Source organism: Rhamphochromis sp. 'chilingali', assembly GCF_963969265.1.
Source record: "Rhamphochromis sp. 'chilingali' genome assembly, chromosome: 9".
Lineage (NCBI taxonomy): Eukaryota > Metazoa > Chordata > Actinopteri > Cichliformes > Cichlidae > Rhamphochromis > Rhamphochromis sp. 'chilingali'.
In genome coordinates this window covers 17,444,399-17,468,715 of record NC_137936.1, presented here as the reverse complement: position 1 = coordinate 17,468,715, position 24,317 = coordinate 17,444,399, and the positions used below count along the sequence as shown (strand labels likewise).

At 44.3% G+C, this 24,317-nt stretch overlaps 2 protein-coding genes across 2 annotated transcripts in view; one reads left to right on the top strand and one right to left on the bottom strand.

Moving 5' to 3' along the window:
* Nucleotides 1–25: 25 nt before the first annotated feature.
* LOC308403241 (low-density lipoprotein receptor-related protein 1-like) overlaps nt 26–24,317 on the bottom strand; it is a 105,463-nt gene continuing 81,171 nt past the window's right edge. The window contains exons 41-89 of the mRNA XM_080892509.1: nt 23,363–23,737; nt 19,512–19,701; nt 19,201–19,405; nt 18,858–19,050; nt 18,162–18,287; nt 17,435–17,563; nt 17,220–17,339; nt 17,016–17,129; nt 16,768–16,917; nt 16,384–16,506; nt 16,176–16,292; nt 15,156–15,284; nt 14,911–15,033; nt 14,659–14,799; nt 14,060–14,247; nt 13,766–13,949; nt 13,590–13,675; nt 13,378–13,497; nt 13,008–13,195; nt 12,057–12,262; nt 11,784–11,972; nt 11,526–11,674; nt 11,340–11,433; nt 11,127–11,243; nt 10,909–11,028; nt 10,214–10,336; nt 9,684–9,809; nt 9,482–9,598; nt 8,707–8,813; nt 8,485–8,617; nt 8,262–8,384; nt 8,028–8,150; nt 7,696–7,833; nt 7,479–7,616; nt 7,266–7,385; nt 6,715–6,986; nt 6,410–6,591; nt 6,190–6,296; nt 5,957–6,076; nt 5,672–5,848; nt 5,405–5,545; nt 5,124–5,297; nt 4,773–4,934; nt 4,446–4,629; nt 4,246–4,353; nt 4,001–4,071; nt 3,817–3,910; nt 2,758–2,902; nt 26–1,894 (exon numbers count right to left, since the gene is read on the bottom strand). Of these exons, the coding sequence (XP_080748635.1) occupies nt 1,754–1,894; nt 2,758–2,902; nt 3,817–3,910; nt 4,001–4,071; nt 4,246–4,353; nt 4,446–4,629; nt 4,773–4,934; nt 5,124–5,297; nt 5,405–5,545; nt 5,672–5,848; nt 5,957–6,076; nt 6,190–6,296; nt 6,410–6,591; nt 6,715–6,986; nt 7,266–7,385; nt 7,479–7,616; nt 7,696–7,833; nt 8,028–8,150; nt 8,262–8,384; nt 8,485–8,617; nt 8,707–8,813; nt 9,482–9,598; nt 9,684–9,809; nt 10,214–10,336; nt 10,909–11,028; nt 11,127–11,243; nt 11,340–11,433; nt 11,526–11,674; nt 11,784–11,972; nt 12,057–12,262; nt 13,008–13,195; nt 13,378–13,497; nt 13,590–13,675; nt 13,766–13,949; nt 14,060–14,247; nt 14,659–14,799; nt 14,911–15,033; nt 15,156–15,284; nt 16,176–16,292; nt 16,384–16,506; nt 16,768–16,917; nt 17,016–17,129; nt 17,220–17,339; nt 17,435–17,563; nt 18,162–18,287; nt 18,858–19,050; nt 19,201–19,405; nt 19,512–19,701; nt 23,363–23,737 (7,202 nt within the window). The 3' untranslated portion in view covers nt 26–1,753. The remainder of the gene's footprint in view (nt 1,895–2,757; nt 2,903–3,816; nt 3,911–4,000; nt 4,072–4,245; nt 4,354–4,445; nt 4,630–4,772; nt 4,935–5,123; nt 5,298–5,404; nt 5,546–5,671; nt 5,849–5,956; nt 6,077–6,189; nt 6,297–6,409; nt 6,592–6,714; nt 6,987–7,265; nt 7,386–7,478; nt 7,617–7,695; nt 7,834–8,027; nt 8,151–8,261; nt 8,385–8,484; nt 8,618–8,706; nt 8,814–9,481; nt 9,599–9,683; nt 9,810–10,213; nt 10,337–10,908; nt 11,029–11,126; nt 11,244–11,339; nt 11,434–11,525; nt 11,675–11,783; nt 11,973–12,056; nt 12,263–13,007; nt 13,196–13,377; nt 13,498–13,589; nt 13,676–13,765; nt 13,950–14,059; nt 14,248–14,658; nt 14,800–14,910; nt 15,034–15,155; nt 15,285–16,175; nt 16,293–16,383; nt 16,507–16,767; nt 16,918–17,015; nt 17,130–17,219; nt 17,340–17,434; nt 17,564–18,161; nt 18,288–18,857; nt 19,051–19,200; nt 19,406–19,511; nt 19,702–23,362; nt 23,738–24,317) is intronic.
* On the top strand, nt 21,669–23,144 carry LOC308403242 (somatostatin receptor type 5-like; the record flags this gene model as incomplete). The annotated part of the gene is made up of 1 exon (XM_080892510.1): nt 21,669–23,144. One exon carries the CDS (start codon nt 21,669–21,671, stop codon nt 22,701–22,703), a length of 1,035 nt encoding a protein of 344 aa, XP_080748636.1. The 3' UTR covers nt 22,704–23,144.

Below are 24,317 nucleotides of genomic sequence, written 5' to 3'. Positions count from 1 at the left end.
TTTTTAAAATTTTATTTATAACAATATCTGTTATTTAGTTTGTAAAGTACTCCAGCAAAAATTAAACATTATTCTCTTTTCAGAAGAAAGTCTGCGCCTCCATGCATTGTGTACTATAAAAGCTATGTGTCATTTTTCATTTTAAAAAACCAAGGACTAATCAAAACAAAAGTCTGGAAATGCACATATGATTTAGCAAAAATGTCCTTTCGGTAAAATGATTGTACTTCTCTCTCAATTAAAGACAAAACATACACGACGGCATAAAATAACACTGGCTTGACAGGTAAGCAAAATAAAAACTTGTTATTGTAGTTACACTGAAGACTTGTGTTACTTTTCACATGCATTAAGATATGGCTGACACATTTCTGACAGAAGCAGCATTTTGGGACAGAGGCTGAGCGTAAGGACGTGTCAGAGCAACCAGAATGGTAGCATTAGCAGCAGCAGGGCACAGAGAAGAGATGGGGAAGGGCTGAAGAAAGAAAACAGAGAAACGCTAAGGATCAAATGAAAATAATGCACTTAAGACAGAGTCATTACACAACTGTGAACATACAGACTTTGATCCTCTGAAGGCAAATTTACTCACAAAGCCAGATGGATGCTACCTGGTCTTTACAGAACAAAAACCAGGGCTGGAGAAGCAGAACACACATAGAAAAGAAATCTTTCCTTCCTTACATTTGACCATAATTGCAGCCTCTACAGGAAGACCAGAAAACAGACGCTAAATAGTGCAAACATGACACTATCTATAAGTCTTCTATCAAAAAAGCCCCCGCCATTGTTAGCCAGCTGTTTTCTGGGCATGTACACACAGCCAGCTACCCACCCATTAAAGTATCATCCCATCTATTGCTTTACATCCGTAATCTCCATCCATCACTCTGCCTAGAATGTTTAACCCATAACCACCTTCCACGTTCTTCATATAACTGCACAATCACGCACCAACAAGCCTCTTTATCCTTTCTCCACAGCAACACATCAGCTCCAGCTGTTACACAAAGTGATAAAAACAAACATTTTCTTTACATCTTAAGGTATAAAGCCTACAGTATACACTATACCGTAAAATGTGATATTCTGTGCAAGGAAGACCACACAATCATTTTATGAACATTTTTCTCTGAGAATGAAAGAAAAATACGTGGAAATACTGTAGTTGCCATCTGGTATTGACATTTTACATGTGCTATACACAAACGGTGCTATCACAAATCTGTCTCACACATTCTTGCCAAGAAGCTCGACAAGATGACATATGTACCGATTTCAAAAACTTTGAGTTTTTGCCTTTTCCCGCTCAAAGTCGACACAAACAACAGACAGTTGGCACTGGTGAAATGGAACAATGTTTTTGTCTTTTCTATACAATTCATACAAAAATAAAAAATTAAAATTGCTCCAATGATAGCATTTCTTTTTTTTTTCTTATGATTTCCATGTTTCCATTTCATTTTGCACAGAGGTAGTGGCTATTTAGGTAAAGGGTAAGGGACGAAGTGGAAATTAAAAATCTCTCATAGAAAATGTTATTTGTTTTTGACCAGAGGAATCTCAAAAGAACAAAATATAATACTGCAATCACATACAAAAGTAGTCCTTCATTTTTGTACATTTTATACAGTGTTCACATGGTTTATCAATTTTCTCTCACACTTTTTATTGATTTTTTTTTGTTCAATTTTTCTTTAAAAGGCAAGAATGGGGGGGTGTTTGGAATAGCGTGATCCGGCACCAAGGTCTATGCCAGTGGGTCCACAAGGGGCTCCTCATCTCCACGGGATAGCAACTCCTTCTTCTCATCTGTGCTGGCCAGAGAGTTGCGGCTGTTGTGAGCTCCCATATACAGAGTGGCATAAACTGGGTTGGTGAAGTTAGTGGGCTGGAAGGAAGAAAAATGATCCATCACATCATGTTTAAAACACTGAAGTTTAGCATCACGAATATACAGTGCTGTGCAAAAGTCTTCAGTCATTCCAATTTTTTTTTATATTTTGCAAGATAAATGTGGAATAGATGCTGGATTTATTGTGCAAACATACATGGAAATGCAGTATAACCAGCTTTATTCTTCAACATACCAAGAACTCTCTTAGGCAAGCTTCTTCTTCTTGTAGGACATTCAAAGCTCGCTTCCATACACACTGATGACAATTTGAATCAAAAAACTGAAAATTTGGATTAATCGCTTCACCTGCATCTCTCAGGTCCTGTGTCAGGTCTTTGCTGAACCTTTCTTGTTTCTTAATTACATGACCTGCTGTTCATCAAGTGTTTTTAAGGACACACTGCACATCATGATGAGAGATGCCAATTTTTTGGGCTAATAGCTTTTTTGGGAATCGCCTTGTTGGTGCAACAATACTATTTTAAGCTTGTCTGTGCTGTCTGATGATGATGTTTGCGACAGTCTGCAAATAACAAAGTGGCTAAAGATAAAACTGGTTCTTTGCTAAGTTGCTTGTTATGTGTAAACAGAAAACTGCTTCATCACTTGAGTTACGCACCTTTTTTAAACCCTTCAATGATTAATAGGTTGGCGTTAAGTGGCTTAACAAACAAGAAAGCATCCCTCTGAAAATAGTCAGGTACAAGGACTGGACTGAAAATACTAACTATTAAACTATTACTCAGGACATTTTTTTTAAAATAAAAACTGCATTATAATAGTCTGGCAACTTGCAAGAACACTATAAAGAAATGAAGAGTGACTGAAGTTTTGCACACGTCTATATTTTTCTCTACCTTGTCTGGGTCCAGAGTGAAGTCTGCATCTAGCAGCTCCCCAGCATCATCATCAGGCTCGCCCTCATAGATCTTGTAAGCAGGGTTTCCAATCTCAACATTCATTGCCCCATTGGTCATCCTTTGGTGCTGGAAGCCCTTGGCCCTATACAAAATGACAAGGAGAGCAGTCATAATTTCATCTTTTGTTCAAGAGTAGAGCTGCCTGAAGAGTGCAAGCAGGGACACAGCCACATTACGACGGGAGGGGAGAGGCATTGCATGACTCTCACCACCATCCAGGCTAAGCCACAGCACAAGGACCAACACAAACCCAGCATTCATGTACAGGAGGTAATGTCAGATCCAGACATACTGGACCTGGATATCTTCCCAGACCCCCAATAAATCCACAATCATTCCTCTAAAATACGAATGAAGTATCCATGGCTAAGTAAATGCTGGATTTTGGGAAGTTGCATTTTCCAGTCAGAGCTTGGAACAATGCTACTGGACTCTCCATGTCTCGCTACAAGAGACACTACCACAGCTCAAACCACAACACAGTACATTATGGCACAATATGATGGACAACAATATGAAAGACCTAGAGCACTGGCTAACACACAGACAGATCTATTCATTTAATCTTTTCAATAGATCTGCCCTGGAGCCCTGCTTTGAAAGAGAATAACTACACAGGACGGACACTGTAGGAGCGGGATGACCTACAGCCTCAATGACCATCAGAAAAAAATGGCACAACACTAAGGACCAAACACAGCACAGGAACTCATGGTTAAGGGAGAGGCAGGGAAAGAGAGAGCCTCAGAATGAAGAACTGAAAGAGGGCATGGAGAGAAAAGTGTAACCCTGGCAGCCGTTACCGCAAGCGTCTGGAGCCGGTTTTTCCGGGCCGGCTAGACCTGAGGAGCAGAAGAGATGTCATTACAGAGGAGGAGGGTAAAAGTGCAGATCGAAGAACGGAAAGGAGGAAGAAAAGGGGGAAGAAAAAAGGAAACAAAAAAACAAAAAGAAGAGGTCAAAGTAAATCAAAGTTTTGAATGTCGTGTTACTCACCCTTTCATCCTTCTCCTGTACCAGAACAACGCTCCTGCAGCCAGGAGGATCAGCAGCAACAGCATCAGCACTGCAATCAGTATGGAGACTGTGCCTGCACACAAAGAATTAAAAACAAACAGCCTCATCAAACAAAACTCAAGAAACCTCTGTTATCAACGTCACAGTGGAAGAGCTGACTCACGTCCGCCTGAACCTGAAGCATCACTACTGGCCACAGACTCACAGCGATGCCCTTCCCAGCCAGGTGAACATCTACACACGAACACAGACACCAATACAAGATGACACAATAAAAAATATGTAATCTATGCAGTATTATAATGACAGAGATATATGCAAACAGAAATATTCATGCACACTATGAAACAATGCAAAGGATTTAACCAAGACTGATAGACAACAAATATGAATGAATGCACTCCTCACATGCACTTTGGAAGGCGAGTATTGGAGTCTATAGAGCACTGGCCATTTGCACAGTACTCGTTCGTATCGCACGTGTAACAGCTGGGCTGGACTCGGCCATCTGTGCAGCTATGGAGAGAAAGAAATTGAGCAAAATGTGACAGCTTCACGCATTTATGTTTCTTTTCCGTTAATCTGAGGCAAATTATAAGTGCTCTTACCGACAGGTGAAGTTCACCACCGATGTCAAAGTATTGCTGCGGACGCACTCGCCATCCCGACAGTAGTGACACCTGTCAATCTCACATGTGCTACCAGTGTACTGGGGCTGGCAGCGGCACAGTTTGGTGCCGCTTTCGCTCTCCAGACACGTTCCTGCGTTCAGACAATGGGCTTCGCAGGTTCCTGCACACACGGGCGCACACAAATAACGTAGGTGCATTAATTCCTGGCCACATCATAAAGGCTCATTTCAACTGTTCTTTTTCTTTATTTCAGTTTTAACAGTTTGAAACTTGTCGCGTCACACAGACAACGCAAACACTCACTGTACTGGCACTGGTCGCCAAGGAAGCCAGAGGGGCAGTTACAAGTTGGCTGGTTTCCAGCGCTGACCGTACAATTGCCTTTATTCCGGCAGTAATTCTTACAAGTGTGCAGGTTACAATTTGGTCCTGTAAAGCCTGTCAGGCAACGACAGGTAGGAGAGCCTGTGGGAGGACAGATACATGAAGAGAAATGAAGGGAAGGATGGGTGGAGAATGGAGAAAAGTGTGCAATATTTTACTGGGCCAACAGAACCATGAAGGTAGCCTATAAAGCAATATTTTAACCCAGCTGTTAACTGCAATATCGGGCATTATAAATATAGCAAAGTAAGCTACGTTTTCATATCTAACCTGTAGGGGAAGGTGTGCATGTGCCTCCATTCTTGCAGTAGTCCCTGCATTGGTCAATCTCGCATCGATCTCCTCCATAATTAGGCTGGCAGCGGCACTTGGGCTGCTTGTGGGCATTTAGGAAACAGCTGCCGCCGTTCATACACTGGATTAAGCAGGGACCGCTAGGAGGAGCTGTAGGCGACAAAATCCTTCAGTAGCATGCATATACATACATATACAAGGCAGTGCCTGCGTACATTCTGTGTATGCGAGTGTGTACTTTCTGTCTGTGGACTCACAGATAGGAGACAGCGTGGGAGTAGGAAGCTCTACACATGTGCCGTTGTCCAGCGTACGTCCGTTGGGACAAGTGCACACAGGTCCGCTGGGGCTTAGCAGGCACAGCCACTCGCATTTCTTCCTGTCGCAGGGATTAGTCACTGATAGAAAGAGAGCGTGAGAACAAGAATTAAAAATGGGGGCGACAGCTGCTTCAGTGCACTAACTGATTAAACACTGCTGCTGCTGTTTGAACTTTTGCTCTTTTCTTTTTTCCTCACACTCACTTTCAGGTTGTTTGTAACGGTGATACAGGGCGATATCTGTGGCGTGATTTATTCCGGTTGTCAGGTTCTCGATGGGGCCTTTGCCAAATTTGTTCACCCGGAAGACGTAATTGTTGATGTAGGTGACGCCATAGATGTAGTCCTCAAACACATCGATGCTGAAGGGCTGATGGAGCTCTGAGTGGAAACAAAGGTGTAATTGGAACGGATTCCTGACTAATAAAGACGGATCGATCAGAAGTGATTACAAGAGGAGCTGTAGAATGCAAATAGATGCCACGCAACTGTTTTTAATGCTGTTTACAGCCACGATGGCGTCACTGCCGTTCAGCTTCACGCTGCAAATCACTGAGAGTTTAGCGTCAGCCCAGTACAGACGCTCGTTAAAGTAGTCCACCGCCAGGCCTATGCACACACAGTAAATTAGAGAAAGTTTAAAAGAGGAAATACTCAAACTTGATACTAACTGCAGGCAAGATGAAAAGAAAGTGTTGCTTTTGTATAGCTGTGTGGTTTACCGGTTGGCCATTGAATGTTTTCTTCAACCAGAGTCTCTCTCATGGTTCCATCCATAGCAGCTGTTTCAATCTTGGGGTGGTTGCCCCAGTCGGCCCAGTACATTTTCCTAATGAATGAAAAGTAATTTCTCTGATGTCAACACAATTAAAACACAGTGTGCATTCCTCAAACTCCTTTCTCCGATATGACTGCATATTACGCCTCCCACAAACCACTTACCCTCTCTGGGGGTCAACTACAATTGCATGAGGCTCATCAATCATGCCTGAGATCAGGGTTTTGCGGTGGCGTCCTCCACTTATCTGGGCCACCTCGATCACATCTCTACCAGAGTCAGTCCAGTACAAGTTCCCTGCCACCCAGTCCACAGCGATGCCCCGGGGCATTTTCAGATCAGGAATCTGAAAACAAACAAGAAATTGAGACTGCAACAAGAATCTATAAAACTGGACAAATATTCTTTCTTTGTTTATGCCAGATTTCTGTAAGCACGCAGCAAGAACACACAAGAAACACAAAGTTACCTCAAGGCTGGTGATCCTGGAGTCACTCTGGCGTCGGTCGCGGTTGTTGTTGCTGTTGGGGGACGAGGAGGAAGAAGGCAAATCGTAGGAAGAAATGCGTCCCGTGTGCCAGTTGGTCCAGTAAATGCGATTCGTCTTCACGTGCAGGTCCATGGCATCAATGCGCACGTTGGCATCACCCTGGAAGATCTGCTCATAGTGCCAGTTTGGCATGGAAGGGTCCAGGCTGCGGATTTCATTGTCATCAGCGATGTAGAGGACTTGTCTCTGAGCTGGTGATGAAGAGCAAAGTGAGTTCTGGTATAGGAAGGCATTGAAATAAACACAAAGAATGTACAGTGTGTATATAGAAGCTACTTTCTGCTTCTCCCTTGCCACAAGGGGTCGCCACGGCGAGTAACTCTGCATATTTGATGTGGCAGTTTTACATTTCCTGATGCAACCCCAAATGGGATTTGTGTCTCTGGCTGGAATCGAACCAGCAACCTTGCTTGTCAATCAAAACAACAAACGAACCCAAAACATTGCTGGATTAGGTTAGAAGTACTTACTATCAGCTTTGCATGTGTCATTGATTCTGCTGAAGTACTTGTGGCAGCTGCACTTGTAGGAACCCTTAGTGTTGTTGCAGATGTGGGAACACACTCCGAACTCCTTGCACTCGTTCTTATCTGTGAAACACCCCAAAAACCACATGACACACAACGCAAACACAAAACGCCTTAGAGTTGTAAAAAGACACATGAAAAATGAAGCCAGGGTACCTTGACATCTGTTACGTCCACTGGATGTGAAGCCAGGTTTGCAGGAGCAGAAAGAGTCGGTGCCGTTGACCACGCAGTGAGCTTCATCTCCATCTCCACACACCGTCCTATTACTGTGACAGTCATTCAGTACTGTGTCTGCGGGAAAGGAAACGGGCAGCAGGCGGTCAGAGGGTGAACACTGCCAATGTGACAAATTCACTGTGGCCCAACATACCTTTCTTACTGCAGTTGACTTCATCAGAGCCATAGTCCTCACAGTCGTTGAAGTAGTTGCAGCGCAGAACTGAGCTGATGCAACGGCCGTTCGAGCACCCGAACTCGTCCTTTTGGCACGCTGGTTTGGAGGTACTCCCTTTTGGAAGAGAACAAGGGTCACAGAGAAGTTATTTTTAACATGTTACATGTGAAAAATTAACCATAACAAAAGTCTTACATCCAATTGCAAAACAATACGCAACTTTTATCTGACGTTACAGTAAGTTACTAAAACCCTGCCCTCCTTATCAATCCAATAATAAATACTCATTTTCAAAAAAGCACACTTACAGCAGTTGAGTTCGTCACTGTTGTCCCCACAGTTGTTCACACCATCGCACCGTTTTGATACAGGTAGACAGACACGGTCGTTATGGCACCGGAACTGTCTTGTGGGTGGACACTGGAATTTAACTGAAGGACCAAAGGAGAAAAAGCATTAAGGAACAGGAAAACCTCTATAAGAGCAGGCTATCAAATGGTCTTCTGTAATTCTAGCAATGTGAGGAATGCACTGGTTCTCACCACACTGTTCTGGGTTCTCATCAGAGTTGTCTCCACAGTCATCCTCACCATCACACGTCCAGCCCAGTGGTTTACAAAGGGTGTTGTTGCACTGGAACTCATCCTGGGGGCAGTGTCTACCAGCTGAAACAAAGCGGCGAGCGCTCAGTCTTAGATGCTGATATTTTAAGAATTAGCTTTGTTAGAAATATCCAGTGGTGGTACGATGACGCATGCTTCTTACCGCCACTGTCACAGCTCTCTTCGTCACTGCCATCCATGCAATCGGGATCTTCATCGCAGCGCCAGCGGAGGGGAATGCAGTGGCCGTTTTTACATTGGAACTGATCTCTGTCACATTTCACATCACAGCCATTCTGAAAAGAAAACAAATGAATTGCTTTCATTATAGCACGTCAGATTTTAAACCAAAAAGTTCCATCAGAAGTTAAAATGTGAGCGATACCTCATCTGAGCCATCAGCGCAGTCGTGGTCCCCGTCACATTTCCAGCGCCCTGCAATGCAACGCCCGTTTGTGCAGGAAAACTCGCTCTCGGAGCACTGGCGAGGCACTGAGGACACAGGGACAAGCGCTCAGAATGGGTGTGAGCATGATTAAGGAGCAAGGAGAGTCGAAGCAAGGAGCAAGGAGAGGTGTAAGGAAAGGAAAATAGAAGAGAAAAGGCGGGAATAGAGCAGACTGAAAAAAACAACACAAGAAGCTCTGTTGAGAGCCGGACGTACGTGGATAAAATAAGTCAGATAGTTCATATCACAGGGTTGGCTCGGTGGGTACAGAATCGGGCATGTGTAACACGGGAGCTAAAAGAGCTACGGGGATTTTAAAATAAACAAATAAAATGGAAAAAAAAAATACTGGCAGGACTAAAAGAAAAGCCGGGGGCACACAAAGGGCTGGGTAACTGGTGATAACACCTACCTCTGGCTCACAGCAACTGGCCAGTGTAAAATGCAAAACAGACATGAGATGATGTGAACGTGAGATGTGCAAATGGCCGTAAAGCCATCTAACTTAAAAACAAATTAAATCTCAACCATGCGTGTATAAATATAAGACACAAACGCAGAGTGACAAGCGAAACCCTGCTCACCACTAAAACCCACTCTAATGGAACAGATTACTTAACAATTATATTACAAATCACTGTGCGTCGAGGGTGGGTGAGAGTGTTAGTGGGCGCCGTCCCATCCAAAAGTAAGAAAAGCTGGGGTGACCTACCACACTTGTCTTCATCTGAGTTATCACCGCAATCATTGTCGTAGTCGCATTGCCAGCGGCCAGGCACGCAGCGGTTGTTTTTACAGCGGAACTGGTAAGGCTCACACGTCCGCTCATCTGTACAAAATACATATTTAGCACAAGTTTCCCCTCATCGCCAGCATCTTTTATCTTTATTCACCTTCCAAAACTCTTTCCTTACCACACTCCTCCTTGGGTTCATCCGACGCGTCCCCGCAGTCATCCTCTCCGTCACACTTCCATCGTGCCGGGATGCAGCGGCCCGAGTCCTTGCAGCGGAACTCATCCACACCGCATGTCATCTGAGCTGCAACAGAGGAGACTGACTGGATTAGACCCTCAAAAGTAGATATGGGACTTTACAGGCTTACTCCCTCCTAACGGATAAACAGGTCATGCCTCCTTTACTGATGCTGTAAAAAGAATTGCCTGGGTTTTAATCAGCTTCAAACTCGACAATAAAAGGGTGAACGACGACATGATAAAAGTCTAGATGCAGCTCTGTTTCACTCCGTAGTTTTAAATTTCTCTTTTAAACTCCAGCGCAATATTCTCCACATCCAGATTTCCTCTGGTGCTGACATTCACAGCGTCTCATTAGTATAATTGGTCAGATTCTATTACTGAGCCATTTCATTTCGATGCGGAGGAGACGCTCTTCATAAGCAGAGCAATTGTTTTGGTGTTGTAATAAAAAGAAAGATGTCTTACTGCAGTTGGCAGGCTCATCAGATCCATCCACGCAGTCGTTGTCCCTGTCACACACCCACACCCGTGGGATGCAGCGCTTCGTGATGGTACACTGGAACTGGTTGGGGGCGCACGTTACCTCCGCTGCATATGAGGCAAACAGATGGGCCCATTTACTTCATCACACTACATAAAGACAAGCTGCTCTCCATTTGAAGAATTCACATGTTAAAAAGCTGCAGTGTTTGGGTTCTGCTACCGGCTCCTTCAAACTGCAAACACGGAGATCCTGCTATAAAGGTGCTAAAATGCTCATTTTGACCTCTGGATACTACAACTGAACAGTTCATGTAATCTCTCTCTAGGGAAAATGAAATGTCCTTAGCAAATGCCATCCCAATTACATTATGCAACATAATTTGGCCCAAGGGCTTCGTTGCTAAAGGAAAGGTCAAAAAGGACAGAGATCCTCCGGGGAGGGACACAGCGTTTAGCAATTTCCCATCTGCTTAATAGTATAGTGGCCTAAGTGAGACAAAAGAAGGACGGTTATGGCCTCTCTGCAATCAGATTGGTTCATCCTCTGGGGACAAATTTGCTACAAGTGACGGAGACAGCTTGCTCCGAACCAAAGTGTTTAAGATAAAAAGGCAGTCACACCGTAGTGAACAGGAAAGGGAGACACTAAGAAAATAGCAGAGGAACTAATGACTTACGGCAGTCTTTCTCATCCTCTCCGTCTCCACAGTTGTCCTGCCCATTGCAGCGGAAGATGCCAGGGATACATCGACTGGGGTGGGAACATTTAAACTGACTTGGCAGGCACACGTGGATGTCTGAAAAACCCCCAAACAAATACAATAAATAGTGATTACATGGGATAAAGACTGTCAGTTCTAATTTAGACTTTCTAGATATGTGTAGGTGTTTGTACCACAGTTGGCTTCATCAGAGTTATCCTGGCAGTCATTGTCTCCGTCACAGATGTAGGCCGGGTTAGTACAGATGCCCGTACCACACTGGAACTGGCCTGGTCTGCACCTAAACTCAGCTACAGGGAGAATACGTGGCGCATTATTAACCAGCATAATCAAAACGTCAGCCTACAACAGTAATGTGTCACGACTGCTACGGTCGGATCACTCACGACAGTCTGCGGGCTCATCTGAGTGGTCACCACAGTCATCTTCAGTGTCACACTTCCACCAGAATGGGATGCATTTGTCGTTTTTACAAACAAACTGAAGGAAAAGAAGAAAAACAGATGATTTTTTTTAAATATCTGGTATTGTGATGTGTCATCATGTTTTAATACAGGCAGATATGCTTTTACCTGACTGGCGGTGCAGTTGGACAAGCAGTGTTTGCCATCGGCTGCTAGGTAAAAGTTGGTGGGGCAAGCGCACTTGTAACTGCCTCCAGGAGAGAGCAAGCACAGGTTACTGCAGCCTCCATTGTTTGTCTGGCACGGGTGGCCTTCCACTGAAGAGGAGAGACATGTTAACAAGGAGAACACAGAGCAAATCAGACAGAACCAGAGCACAGATGAAGATTAACATGTGGTTGTTAATGACGGGTATCTTTGTCCTACCATCAGGTTGGCGATATGGGTGGTAAATGTGGATGTCCATGGGTCTGTGTAAGGTGCTGATCAGCATGGTCTTGGTGGTCCCCAGAGTCTTGTGAGCTCTGTTGATGGACTTTGTTTCCCAGTCTGTCCAGTAGATGTACTCCTCAAATAAAGTCATGGCAAAGATGTGGGGAATATCCTGGGCCAGAACTACAACGTGCAAGCATAAAGACGGAGAATTTAGCCACAAAATCAACACCTGAAGTTGCTCTTGTGCGTTTATGTGTATGTTACCTATATGTCTGCTTGTTCCATCCAGGCTAGCAAACGCAATGTAGTCCTCCCGAGCGTCAGCCCAGTAAATGCGGTCATTAATAAAGTCCAGAGTTAGACCATTGGGCCAGGTGATCTTATCCTCCACAATGACGCTCCTGTTGGTGCCATCCATCCCAATCCTCCCTATGTGGGGGTTGTCACCCCAGTCAGACCAGTACAAGTACCTGTGAAGGATATTTATAAAGTTTACTGATTAATAGCAAATCTGAATTTAACATTTACAAGGTTCAAGATGTCCTAGACATTCAACCTTCTTATTTTGTCAACCTTTGATATTTTGTCTGACAATTATGCGCTGACCATCAAAAATGGTTAATGTCTGAAGACACTGAAAAATACTTCATTTCTATGGATTAAAATTCACAACTAAAAAGATGGAAAACATTTCTGTGAGCTTTTACAGCAGCTGACTGGTTAAACTAGATACAAATTTTCACTGAAAACAGGAAGACTATCTTACTAGAGAGTAAGAATGAGAAATGTATTAAAATTGTGCTTTTTAAGGCAAGAGACCAGTGACAAAGTGCTCTACAGGAGTTTCATCAAACAAGATCAGGATGGAACACACATGAATCTAGTAAGCGAGCTTTATCAAGCTTACATTTTTTTAAATGTTACTAATTGTAGGAATTGTACAAAACATTTTTGAAAATAAATCTTATTTTGCCTGCAGTTCTCCAAAGCACCACAAGAGGTATTATTACCCTGTTTGAGAAAAACTGATTTAGAGTCTCATGTTCATTTCACCTCATGTAACCTACAGATGTAGGTTACTGACTACAACAGATATTGGTAAAGTGAGCCCTTCACTTCAAACAGAAACCTAAAAATTCTTCTTCCAAAAAGAAAAAGAAAAAAAAAAACCTTCTCTGTTAGCACTTTAGGAACATTTTGCAGTGTCACTCTTACCCGTAGCGTACATCCACAGCCAGAGCGCGAGGCTCCCTCAAGCCGTTGTTGACCAGAACTGTTCGATAAGCTCCATTCAGCTTCGACACCTCAATAGTATCCCGTCCTTTATCACACCAGTACAGGTTTCCTCCCACCCAGTCGACTGCCAGGCCGTCTGGGTTGCTGAGTGATGTGCGGTGAAGAACCTGACAAATGAACAGGCAGTTTTTATTTTCTGAAACTAAAAGCGTGTCTTTGGCTTTCACTGCACATCCAATGTACACACACACACGAACACATTCATCATTTTGAATATAGTTTACATTTCTAGCATTTATTAGCAGCACATTTTATTTCTCTTCCTCTGCCAAGACGCTTCTATGCTGACCTGAACATTGCTGCCATTGATGTGCATGCGTCGAATCATGCTGCCCTGGGTGGTCACATCTGTCCAATAAATCATCTGCTGGCGATAGTCGAAGTCTAGAGCGACAGCATTGTTCAAGCCCTGTCAAGGCATGGGAACTGCATTAGTCTGTTGTGTAGATAAACTCCAGCACTTTCCAATCACATCAGCAGGACTGAAACTGCAGGGCTCACCTGTTTGATTAAGGTGTAGTTAGAGCCGTCCAAGTTGAGCTTTCTCAGGTAATAGCGGTTGGCAAAGATGAGGAAGGGTTCTTCATCTGCAAGGAGTGAAGAGAGGATATGACAAATTATGAGAGGCTTTCCCTTAAACACATCCCTGAATGCCAATAATCTGTCACATTTCTTACCAGAAGTGGATTTGCATATTGTGGGGTTCTCGGGGCTAAGCTGGAAACCCTCCACACACAGACAGTGGAAGCTGCCGTGCGTGTTGATGCACCGCTGCGTGCACGGGTAAGTGGTCGTGCATTCATCTATGTCAATACAAGTCTTCCTGTCATCTTTCAGATGAAAGCCGGGATGGCATCTGCACTGTGGGGGAGCAAAGCACAGAGCAGGTAAAGCAGCAGTCCGTGCAATTTTTTTTTTTTACACATCCATTACTTAAGAACTCAAGTCCTAATTTCATGCTGTTCACTTACCTTAAACCCTATTTTCAGGTCTTCACAGAGCTGGGAGCAGCCACTCAGTTTGCTGTTCAGGCACTCGTTAATGAAGCAGTTGAGCTCATCAGAGCCGTCGCCACAGTCGTCTTTATGGTCGCAGAGCAACGTCTCGTTCACGCAGTTTCCATTATTGCAGATGTACGCGGTGTCGTTGCACTTCTTCTCTGTTCCGCAAAGTGAAGCAATGAAATGAGAAACAAATGAAGAGAAAATGTCAGCCGGCGTAGCTGATATAAAAGCCTCAGGATTAATTTCAGTCGCAAACACTGAGAGCGGATTACAATTGCCAAAAAGATAAAGATAGTGGAGTCTTATTCTCTTTTAGGCTTGTTAGCATACAGTATTTAATTATAATATAAAGACTGTGACTTCTCCTTGTTCCCTTTCTTTCCTGGAACCTCCTTTATATATGCTATAATATTATTGTCCCTTTATTTTTATTTTGGAGGTTTTTTTGCAAGTTCAGTGGTTAAAAATGAATTTTACATGTCCTGTAATCACACTAATTCAATAAATATACTGAATACATGAACTGAATAAATAAAGTACTCCTGGAGAGACTCTGTGTGTCTAACCTGGGCCAGTGCACCGGGGATTTTTTGGAGCTTCATCTGAGTGGTCATGACAGTCGAAGTCTCCATCACACTCCCATGAATTTTTAATGAGACAGCGTCCGTTCGCACAGCGGAACTCGTTCGGTCCACACGTCGGATACTCTGTAGCGACAAACGGTACATGCTACTTCAAAAAAAAAAAAACCCAAAAAAAGCCCCACACACTCAGGAGGAGGGAGAGTGTTTCAAATCACAGGTCACGGCTCCACTCACCGCACTCCTGGGACTCGTCTGAGCCGTCGCTGCAGTCGTTGTCATGGTCACACACAAAGTGCTTGGGTATACACTGTCGGTTCTGGCACATGAACTCATTGCTGCTGCATGTGTTGTTGAAGTCTGAGGCGCAGAAATAATTGGCGCACAAGTGAGATCATTAAAACTGACAGATATTCCTTAGTCTATGAGAGTTATTAAAATCTATTTATCTTGATCAAACTCAGCCCTCAGCTTGCACTCACAGCAGCCAGCTTTCATGCTCTCGTCAGCTCCATCAGGACAGTCTTTATCTCCGTCACACATCCAGCGTTTAGGAATACACCTGTGTGATTCGGGGCATTGGAACGTCTCTGGACTGCAGGTTTTAGTCTCTGTAATAGAAAGAGGTGACTGATTGGAATGTCTATTAATGGTTATTTTAATATAAAAAAAATTTAAAAAAATCAAATTTTTTGTACACAGCCTAATGTTTTGCACTTATTAAACTCATATTGTTTAGTGCGCAGAAGACCACCCATCATTTCCTTATATTTTGCTAAGAAAATATGAGGTAGGTGCAGCAAAGCACATGCAAACATGTGGTACAATTCAGTTCTCCAGGCTTCTCGAAGGACATTCAAAGCTCTTCTTTGGATGATGGCTGCTTTTTGTTGCTTTCTCTGTAAAGATTGTCGCACACTGTTTAAATCATTTTGAGGTCCGAGCTTTGGGGACGCCAATCCATGACTAACAGTGTTCCATTGTGTGTTTTTCTATCTCAGCTCCTATGTCTGGATTTCTTCTTATTTCTTAAGGACATGGATTTCAGATATTGTTCATCTGCTGTAGATACTCAATGCCTCTTCTGCATTTGTACTCTGCTTTTCCAGTTTCCTTGGATACAACTTATTGGTTCTTTGCTAAGTTGTTTGTTATGTGTAGACTGATCCATACCTTGAGTTAGGTGCCTTTTTATGCTTAACTTTGACGCATGAGTCAAATCAAGTCATGTGGCTTAACAAACAAAAAGAAATTCTCAGAAAATGTTCAGGTACAAGAACTCGACTGAAAATAACTGAAAATAACTGAAAGCCTGGAGATCTGTTGATCAAGAACACTAAAAATTGCAAGAAAATCTTACTGACTATGAAAGTTCACAGTATACAGAAATTAGGGGTGACTCATACATTTAATCAGTGCTGCAGGTTAAAAACTGTTGCAATATTCACTCAACTTTAGGAGTTCAGTATGTGTCCATGTCTAAATATGCCTTCAGCACTTACTGCACTTGCTGTCCTCGTCACTGCTGTCCCCGCAGTCATCCGCTCCATCACAAACCCAGCGGTTAGGAATGCAGCGGTGGTTCCCACACTCAAACTGGGTGGCTGAGCAGAACTTGTCTAAAGGAGAAGTGAGAACGCGTAAAGTGCAAAGCAAAGACATTGAAACAAAGCAATGGTCTGTTGTCCTGTACAGCGTATACGAACTTACCACAATGAGCCTCGTCCGCACCGTTCTCACAGTCGTTCTCCTTATCACAGGTCCAGCTCATAGGGATGCAACGTCCGCTGGGGCAGGCGAAGAAGGGCGTTGGACACTTTGTTTTCCCGCTCCCTGGCAGAGCAGCAGAAAAGAGGTTAGTTTGAAAAGGAAACATCAAAGAGTTAATCCAGCATGAAGAGAGGAAAAACAAATTACATTTACTTTGCTGTGTTTTTCAAGGAGAATTACCTCCCAAAACACAATTTAATGGATGAAAACATTCATCGTTTTTCCCTGTTCCCTGTGGCATAATCCAAATAGTTCTTTCTACTCTAACAACAAACAAAAAAACTCAATCCAAGTAGATTTAGCTGTCAGATGTAATTAAAATACCAGGGCAATTTCTTTCATCTGAGAAGTCTCCACAGTCGTTGGCACCGTCACACTGCCAAGAAGGTGCATAGCAGAGTGTGGTGAACTCGCACTTCTGAAATGTCACTCCCTTCACTCCCAGATGGAAATAACTGGAACAGTCTGTGGCGGCTTAACAAAGAGAGAAGCAAAACATTTTACCACTGCCTCAGAGTAGCAAAAATGTCAACATTTAATTTTTAAGAACAAATCTGATGATCTTAACTTACTGCAGTTCATCTCATCACTAGCGTCCTCGCAGTCCACTTTCTGGTTGCACTTGCTGGAGTTGGAGATGCAGCTTCCGTCTTTGCATTGGAACTGATCGGCTGAGCACAGCGTGGCTGGCGAGAGGAGAGGCGGCGGTTAGTGAGAGCAATATTTTAAGAAATGCGAATGCAAAAATGTTTGATTAATTGGAAAAGCAGACTCACTGTTACAGAAGAGCTCATCTGAGCTGTCTCCACAGTCATCCTGCCCGTTGCACCAGGAGCTGTGACCCACACAGCGGCCATTCACACAGCGTCTGTAGCCCTTCTTGCAGACGCGGTTGGCTGAAAACCAGACAGGATGGATTCTAACTACAAAATCCAACAAGAAAAAAACACGGCTGATAGTGTTTCGACGCGCAAAAAAAGGTTCCACTCACCGCAGTATGACTGCTTCTCATCAGACTTGTCCTTGCAGTGAGCCATGCCATCACAAGTCAGGGTGTAGTTAACGCAGTCTCCATTTCCACACTCAAACTCATCAATGCTGTTACATGTCGTGTTGAGGGCTGACAGGCAAAAAGAGAGAAATAGGGACTTAGGAAGAGTCGCCTAACCCAAGACAATCAGAGCAGGCACAGAGCCGATATCTGTCTTTGCTTGTTACTTTATCACATCAAGTTCTGCCCGAGAAGAATGTCTGCTCATCATCACCAGCATCACCACGCAACAGTACCATCTGGGACACATCTACAGTAATGCTGCTCAGTCTCAGCTCATTCGGCAGTGCGCGGCCTCAAACACTCAGCCAAGAGTTTTTAATATCCATCTTCAGCAAAAACAATAACAAGTTCTACCAAAGACAGTCCCCGACCAGCCCCCTTCTCTTCAGTTATCAAGATTAGATGAAGACAGCCTAAATCCACGGAAGAAGTGTGATGAGTCCTCCAAGAAGATGGGAGCAACCTGTTTGCCAGGTACCTTGAAAATCAGTGTACAAATTTATCTCGAGGATGTTGTGTTTTAAAGGCACACTGATCTGATTTAGTGTTTCTGTTTACTTATGGAGCTATAAAAAAAAATGTGTCCGAATTTTGAAATCGTCCTCGCTTTGTTTCCTGTGTATAAACATTTCCTCCATATAAGCGTGTCCTATTCTTGAATTACCTATGCAAGTGTTGTCTTCGAATAGCTTCCTGTCGCCCCGACAGCTGCAGTTGACCCTTCCCTCAGAGGTCAGCAAACACAGGTCCTGACATCCCCCGTTGTTAACACGACACATGGAGAATTCACCTGTGCAAACAGGAGGACAGTTAGCACACAAACCTGAGAATTTCTGATCTCGCATCCAATCTCCTGACACACAGGCGAACACACATCACGAGCAGACAGAAACACCTGGGTGAACCCGGCAATGGCTCTGCCTCAGCTGAATGCACAATGTGACTCTATCTAAATAGGATTTGCGGCTGTTACAGCGGGCTCTCGGCTTGCATCGGTGCTGCGGGTATTGGTGCAAAACTGTTTACTGAATAAGGGAACTCGAGGGAAAAGATACGGTAGAGTGGAAAAATGCTTGACTTGATTGAAATAAAAAGATACGAACAATGATAAATGCAGAGAGGAATAAAAAATAAATAAATAGTAGAAAAATTCAGGATTCCTTCACTTATCATAAATGTGAAAAAGATGTTGAATGTTTTACCGGCTCAACTCAACCAATGTTTGGTTTGCAGGCTTTATGTAAGATCGATTTGCTTCACACATTTACATGAAACAGTCCAGCAGTCGTAGTCTTACGACAGAGGACTGTGATGAAAATCAATTTTACATTGAATTTCCTCATTTGGTGCAAAGACTTACAGCTGTTAGTGTCATTGGCCACCGCGACAATACCCATCGGCTGTTGAGGAATATCAGCACGCAGGACCTTCATATCTGCCCCGGTGTATTTCTCAGCCCGGAGCACAGCCCTCCTCACCCAGTCGGTCCAAAAGATGTAGTCTCCATACACCGCCAGGCCAAATGGATGGACCGGTTCATTCTTCAGCACGACCTGCAGGGGGAAGCAAAACCACAGTCATGAGAACCCCAGTCTTTTTCTATCAAACCAGTGAAAGAGTAAAAAGCTGACGGTTGCTATTTAAACAGTCACATTGCTCAGCCATGCAGCATTAGAAATATTTTTAGTGTTTTTGTCACTCACGTAGCGCCTACTGCCATCATACTCGCAGCGTTCAATCTTGTCCAGTGTGGCGTCGGAAAAATAAAGCTTTTCAGCACGGTGGTCTATGGCCAGGCCGTTGGGGGTTCGGATGTCCGTGCCAATGATCACAAGGACGTTGGAGCCAGACAGAGTGGCGCGCATGATACTGGGAGACTGCTCGTTCCAGTTGGTCCAAAACATCAGGCTGTGGAAAAACAACATAATAATCAGTGATACAAACAGGTGTAATGAACTGGCGTGAGCAGAATGGCCTGCAAATCGGCGATGTGAACAACTGAATCAGTTCTTACCTCTGACACTCGTCGAGAACGAAGGCCCTCGGGTGGTCGTCTCCTGACATGGTGACCACTGTATGCCGGTCAACGGCACCCCAGCGGCTCTGGTCCACAGTGTGGCGGGTAATAGTCGAGGTAGTGTAGCTCGTCCAGTACAACATATCCCAGGCTCTATGGTATGCCAACCCCTCCACCGAGCCCACATCTGAAAAAGCATGAAGGAGTCGAGAGAAGAGCACACAGACAGTAAGAGAAGGCAACGACCAGAGGTGGGGGACGGAGTAGATAGAAGAGGAAAAAGGGAGAAGAAAAAGAAGCACGTCAGCTACGGGGTTGTGTTAAAAGGCCAAGTGTAGACCGTTTGGCAGCAGCTCAGAGCTGGCAGACTGCTGTGTGGCAACCCGGAGTCAGGGCTCTGGGCATGACAGCTTAGTATTAATGACTAAGAACACTGTGTGATTCAAGGCTTTTATCCAGCAAATAGTGGAGGATAAAGGTCACAATAACGGTTACCAGCTAGCATATTACTTTCCACTGGACTGCCTCATCAAGAGATGAGAAGCAAGAGGTCATTTTTTTCTGCTTTCCCAGCCTTAAAATTAATAAGAAGTTGGGAGCTTCACGGCTGAAAGGAGGCCAGAGGACAGCCAAAAGTCAGCAGAGATGGAGGAACACAAAGTTCTGCAACATCAGATGGAGAACAGCTGCACCGGTATTGAGAAAACACGCGACGCAGACACAAACAAATACTGTAACTTGTGCTTCATGGAGTCAGAGACCGCTCCAAATAATAAGTAATAGTCCCCTACTTGTTACTGCAGCTGCTGCAATGGAACAGTGCAGGTCTAATGATTAAAGCAGCCTTTTCTTAGGACTGGATATGATCTCATCCCATCAGATGTCAGGCCAAAGCAACGGTGAGGTTTACCACCAGGTGGGACAGTTCACACTACACCTCAATATCTCCAGTGCGACACCGCAGACGTGAATCATCGCGCGTCCAGCGCACGCTATGGGACTCTGAGAGAAGCAAAGCGACTGAAAATCAAGCGGAGCATCGCAACACGCAAGGCAACTGTCCCCCGCTTCTCGCACTCATAAATCAACACCCTAACAATCGATAGAGAGCGCCGTGAAATCTATTCACCCCCATTTCCTCTTTCTTTAGCGGTGTTAATGAATTTTAAATCACAAACTGCCACCACTGTCTGCTCAAATCACATTACTGTTGATCTAGGGCTACCAAAGATTCTCTACATTTTCACGCGCTGCTTGTGCCAATACAGGCAAGCTGAATATACAGGTCTTGAGCTCTGCTGACAGTGATTTTATGGCCGTTTATCTACAGTAGGTATGATAGCAGTGTAGTGTTTGCCATCAGGCCGGGAGTCAATAATTACCCCGATTCTGAAGGCAAACACTATCTCACTGTGTCGCTCTTTGTTTATTTTTTGTATCAGCGCAGGTTTTTGTGCAGGCTGTGATGCAAATGCACGTCGAGACAATGCAGAGGCCTTTCCACAAAATGGGAAGAAACTAAATAGAGCATGGGAAAAAAAAAAAATGTTGGGCCTCAATAGGCCCTCCCACAGAGAGTTGGACAGCCCATCCACGTCCTGCTCTATCATAATCAGTCCAAAGTTCACCTACCGCTTACTTGGTTTCATCCTGTCTTCCTGTCAAACTTTCTCTGGAAGTTCCTTTCCTGGATATATGAGGAATACTGATTGTGGAAGGCGAATGCCATGTGGAGTAGCTGCCTGCTCTGAACTCACACAATCTACAGCATTCACCTCTCAACACCCGCTTGCCCTTAACAGGAGTTCAACCAGAAGAATGGCAAGCAGCTCAGAAATCAGGTGTGTCTTGACTTCAGTGGAGGGGCCTGATCTCACTTTGTTCCCCTCTACAATACCAAGCCAATAAGAGGTGGAACAGATCGAGAGGAAGCAGCTTTAACTGTACACTTTTATACAGTCAGCACAGTCATATGTGTTTATGTATTTAACATGATTCAGTCTGAGGCGATTCATGTTAAACTTTGAACTGTAAATCTGTGCGCTGTCATTTCTGAGAACACTGCTACTGGAATGTCCTTAATCATTCCTACATTTATGATCAGAAGTTTTATGACCAGATTGAACAAACTGACCCAACAAAACTGAAGACACAATGCTGCTGCTGAACTCTACAAGCTCAGAGGATCTGTTGGGTAACAGTAGCAGTGACCCTGGACTGGACAATGTGGAACAGGTTCTAGTCCCAATACTAGATTCACTAATTCTGGTGCTGGGAGTTAGCGGACACACCATAGTGATAGTAATCTTATGTAAGCGATGGAGGAGAGGGGTGGGACGTATTGGACAGTCTCCCCAAAACTCTGTGATGGGTATGGGGACAGACATCCTGCTTCTGGCCCTGAGCGTTTCAGACCTGCTTTTGCTCTCCATGCTTCCCTTCCACACAGCTGCTATAGCCATGCAGCACTGGCCATTTGGTGACTTCATGTGTCGTCTGCTGGGCTTCCTGGGATCAGCCTGCTCTTCAACCAGCATCTTTACTCTAGCCACACTGGCTGTGTGTCGCTATCTGACTGTGGTGAAGCCTGCCAGAGCATATTCCCTTCTCACTACTCGCCGAGTCTCTGTAGCTGCCATACTGGTCTGGGTCCCAGCCTGCTGCCTTGCTGTTCCACAGCTAGTCTTTCGCTCTGTAGGAACCCCACAAAAAGCCCTTGACGGGCTTGCATGCTTTGCTTTCCAGACCCACCGTGACCAGCTGATCTATGGACTGTCTCATTTCTTTGTGGCCTTCTTTCTACCACTAGTTACCATAGCAGTGGCATATGGCAGCATCTACATGTTCCTATGGAGGAGTCGGCATGCTGGAAGAGCCCCCCAGGTGGAGCGTTACCAAAGCAAAGTGACCCAAACGTCAGCTATGCTGGTGCTGGCTTTCACCCTGTGCTGGCTGCCGTCCTACGGCATGACGCTGGCCTTACTGGCGGATAAAGGCACAGGAGCCACTGGAGCCTCACCACGTTATGGCCCCTTTGCTGTGTTTGCACGCTTTATGGCAACCTCCTCTACAGTGATGAACCCTATTCTCTATGTGCTGATGTCTGAAAAGTTCAGGCAGGACCTACTGAGGCTGTTCAAGAGGGACGGACAAAGAGACAGCAGGGATGTGGCTATGGCTGCTGCCTGACAGTATTACTACGAGTAGCTAACTTGACATAACGTGACTATTTTAATTGCGCACAGCGAGGAACTGCTGGCAACTGGGATCGACAAAAAAACACAAGCTAAAAAAACGTGATCAAAGACTACAGATAAACTGGACGTCAGCGTTGCCTTCATGAACAAAGTCAACTCAAGAGCTCTCACAGCAACAGTCAGCATCATTGCTTTGAACAACAGTTGCTCTTGAATTGAGCGGGAACTTTGCTCTGGGATTTGTTGCTTTACATGCACAGCGGGAATATCACGCATTCCTTGTAAAAGAGATTAAAGTAAAACATTAACGGTGCACCCGTGTTCTGTTGTGCTGAGATAAGGTGAATGAAAGTCTATCTGTCTCTCAGCCTGATTGTATTGCTTCTCACTCTGTTCTAAAAAAATGCTTTTCCTTTGTTTCTACTTTGGCTACATCTACAGAATAAATATGAGTATTTTAGGGAAAAGCCAGCAGATTTCTTCTCCAGGAAGATTTCTTATCAGGGAGTCTTATGACTGGACAAATGACAGGAGCCATAAACCTTGGGTGGGGTAGGGTGGGAGGTTTAGGCCAGATCACCATGTCATGTTAGTTACTTGGACGGAGCACAAAGCATTAAGAAAACTAACTTAAGAATCAGGAAAACTCACTCTCTACTACAGTCTTGCGGTCAGACCCGTCATCACTGATCTGCTGGATGTTGCCAAAATGAATATCACTGAAGAAGATACGGTTAGCTCCTTTGCCTCCTCCTCCTCTGTAATCAAAAGTGAGTGCGATGACGTTCTTCATGTGCTCGGGGTCCTCGAATGGTTTTATGGGGGCATTCAGGTTGTTTTCGTCGGACAGGTGAACGCTCTTCAGTATGGTGCGCTCCGAGTAGAGAAGGTAGCCATCGTAGTCGCGGCACGTGCGGCCGTCTTCAGCCAGCATGCCATGGGCGCAGGCACACGTACGCTGTCCTTTGCCACGGTAAAGGCAAAGCTGCTGACATCCGCCATTGTTTTCCTTGCACACATTTGTTCCTGTAAAGAGAACAAAATGCAATTAAATATACATTTGAATGATAATATATTTTCACCTGACTCTTATTATACTTTTACTCATTTTATAGAATATATGTAGCGGCATGTGAAGGCAGACGATGCGGCGCAGCCAAGCAATGATGTCGTCGAGAACAGACTTTCCAGCATTTCCTGTGTTTGTTATCTTAGCTTTGCTGTCTGCAGATAGCTCTCAAAAGTATGTCACAAAAAAATGTAGTATATCAAACAGTTTCTGACATGTTAACTCCAAGTAAGCAGTGCGCTATTTTACTCCAGGTCTTTGTTCCAACAAGCTTCTCAGCTATCACGAGAAACCCGTGCACAGCGCACTCATACATGCCCAGGGATGCCTGGCCAATCCGTCAGTGAAATTTGCCCCTTTAGTGATGCTGGGGATTTTTGTGTGGTGGTAACACTGTGTTTACTGTGACTGATCAACGCTTTAGTGTAAACCTTATGGATTTGTAAGTATTTATGTATTTGCACTGTTGCAAAAACTACTTTTGCACATTAATCTAGAAGTTTTGAAATTTTAAGAAACAAAAACACGATTTTGTCC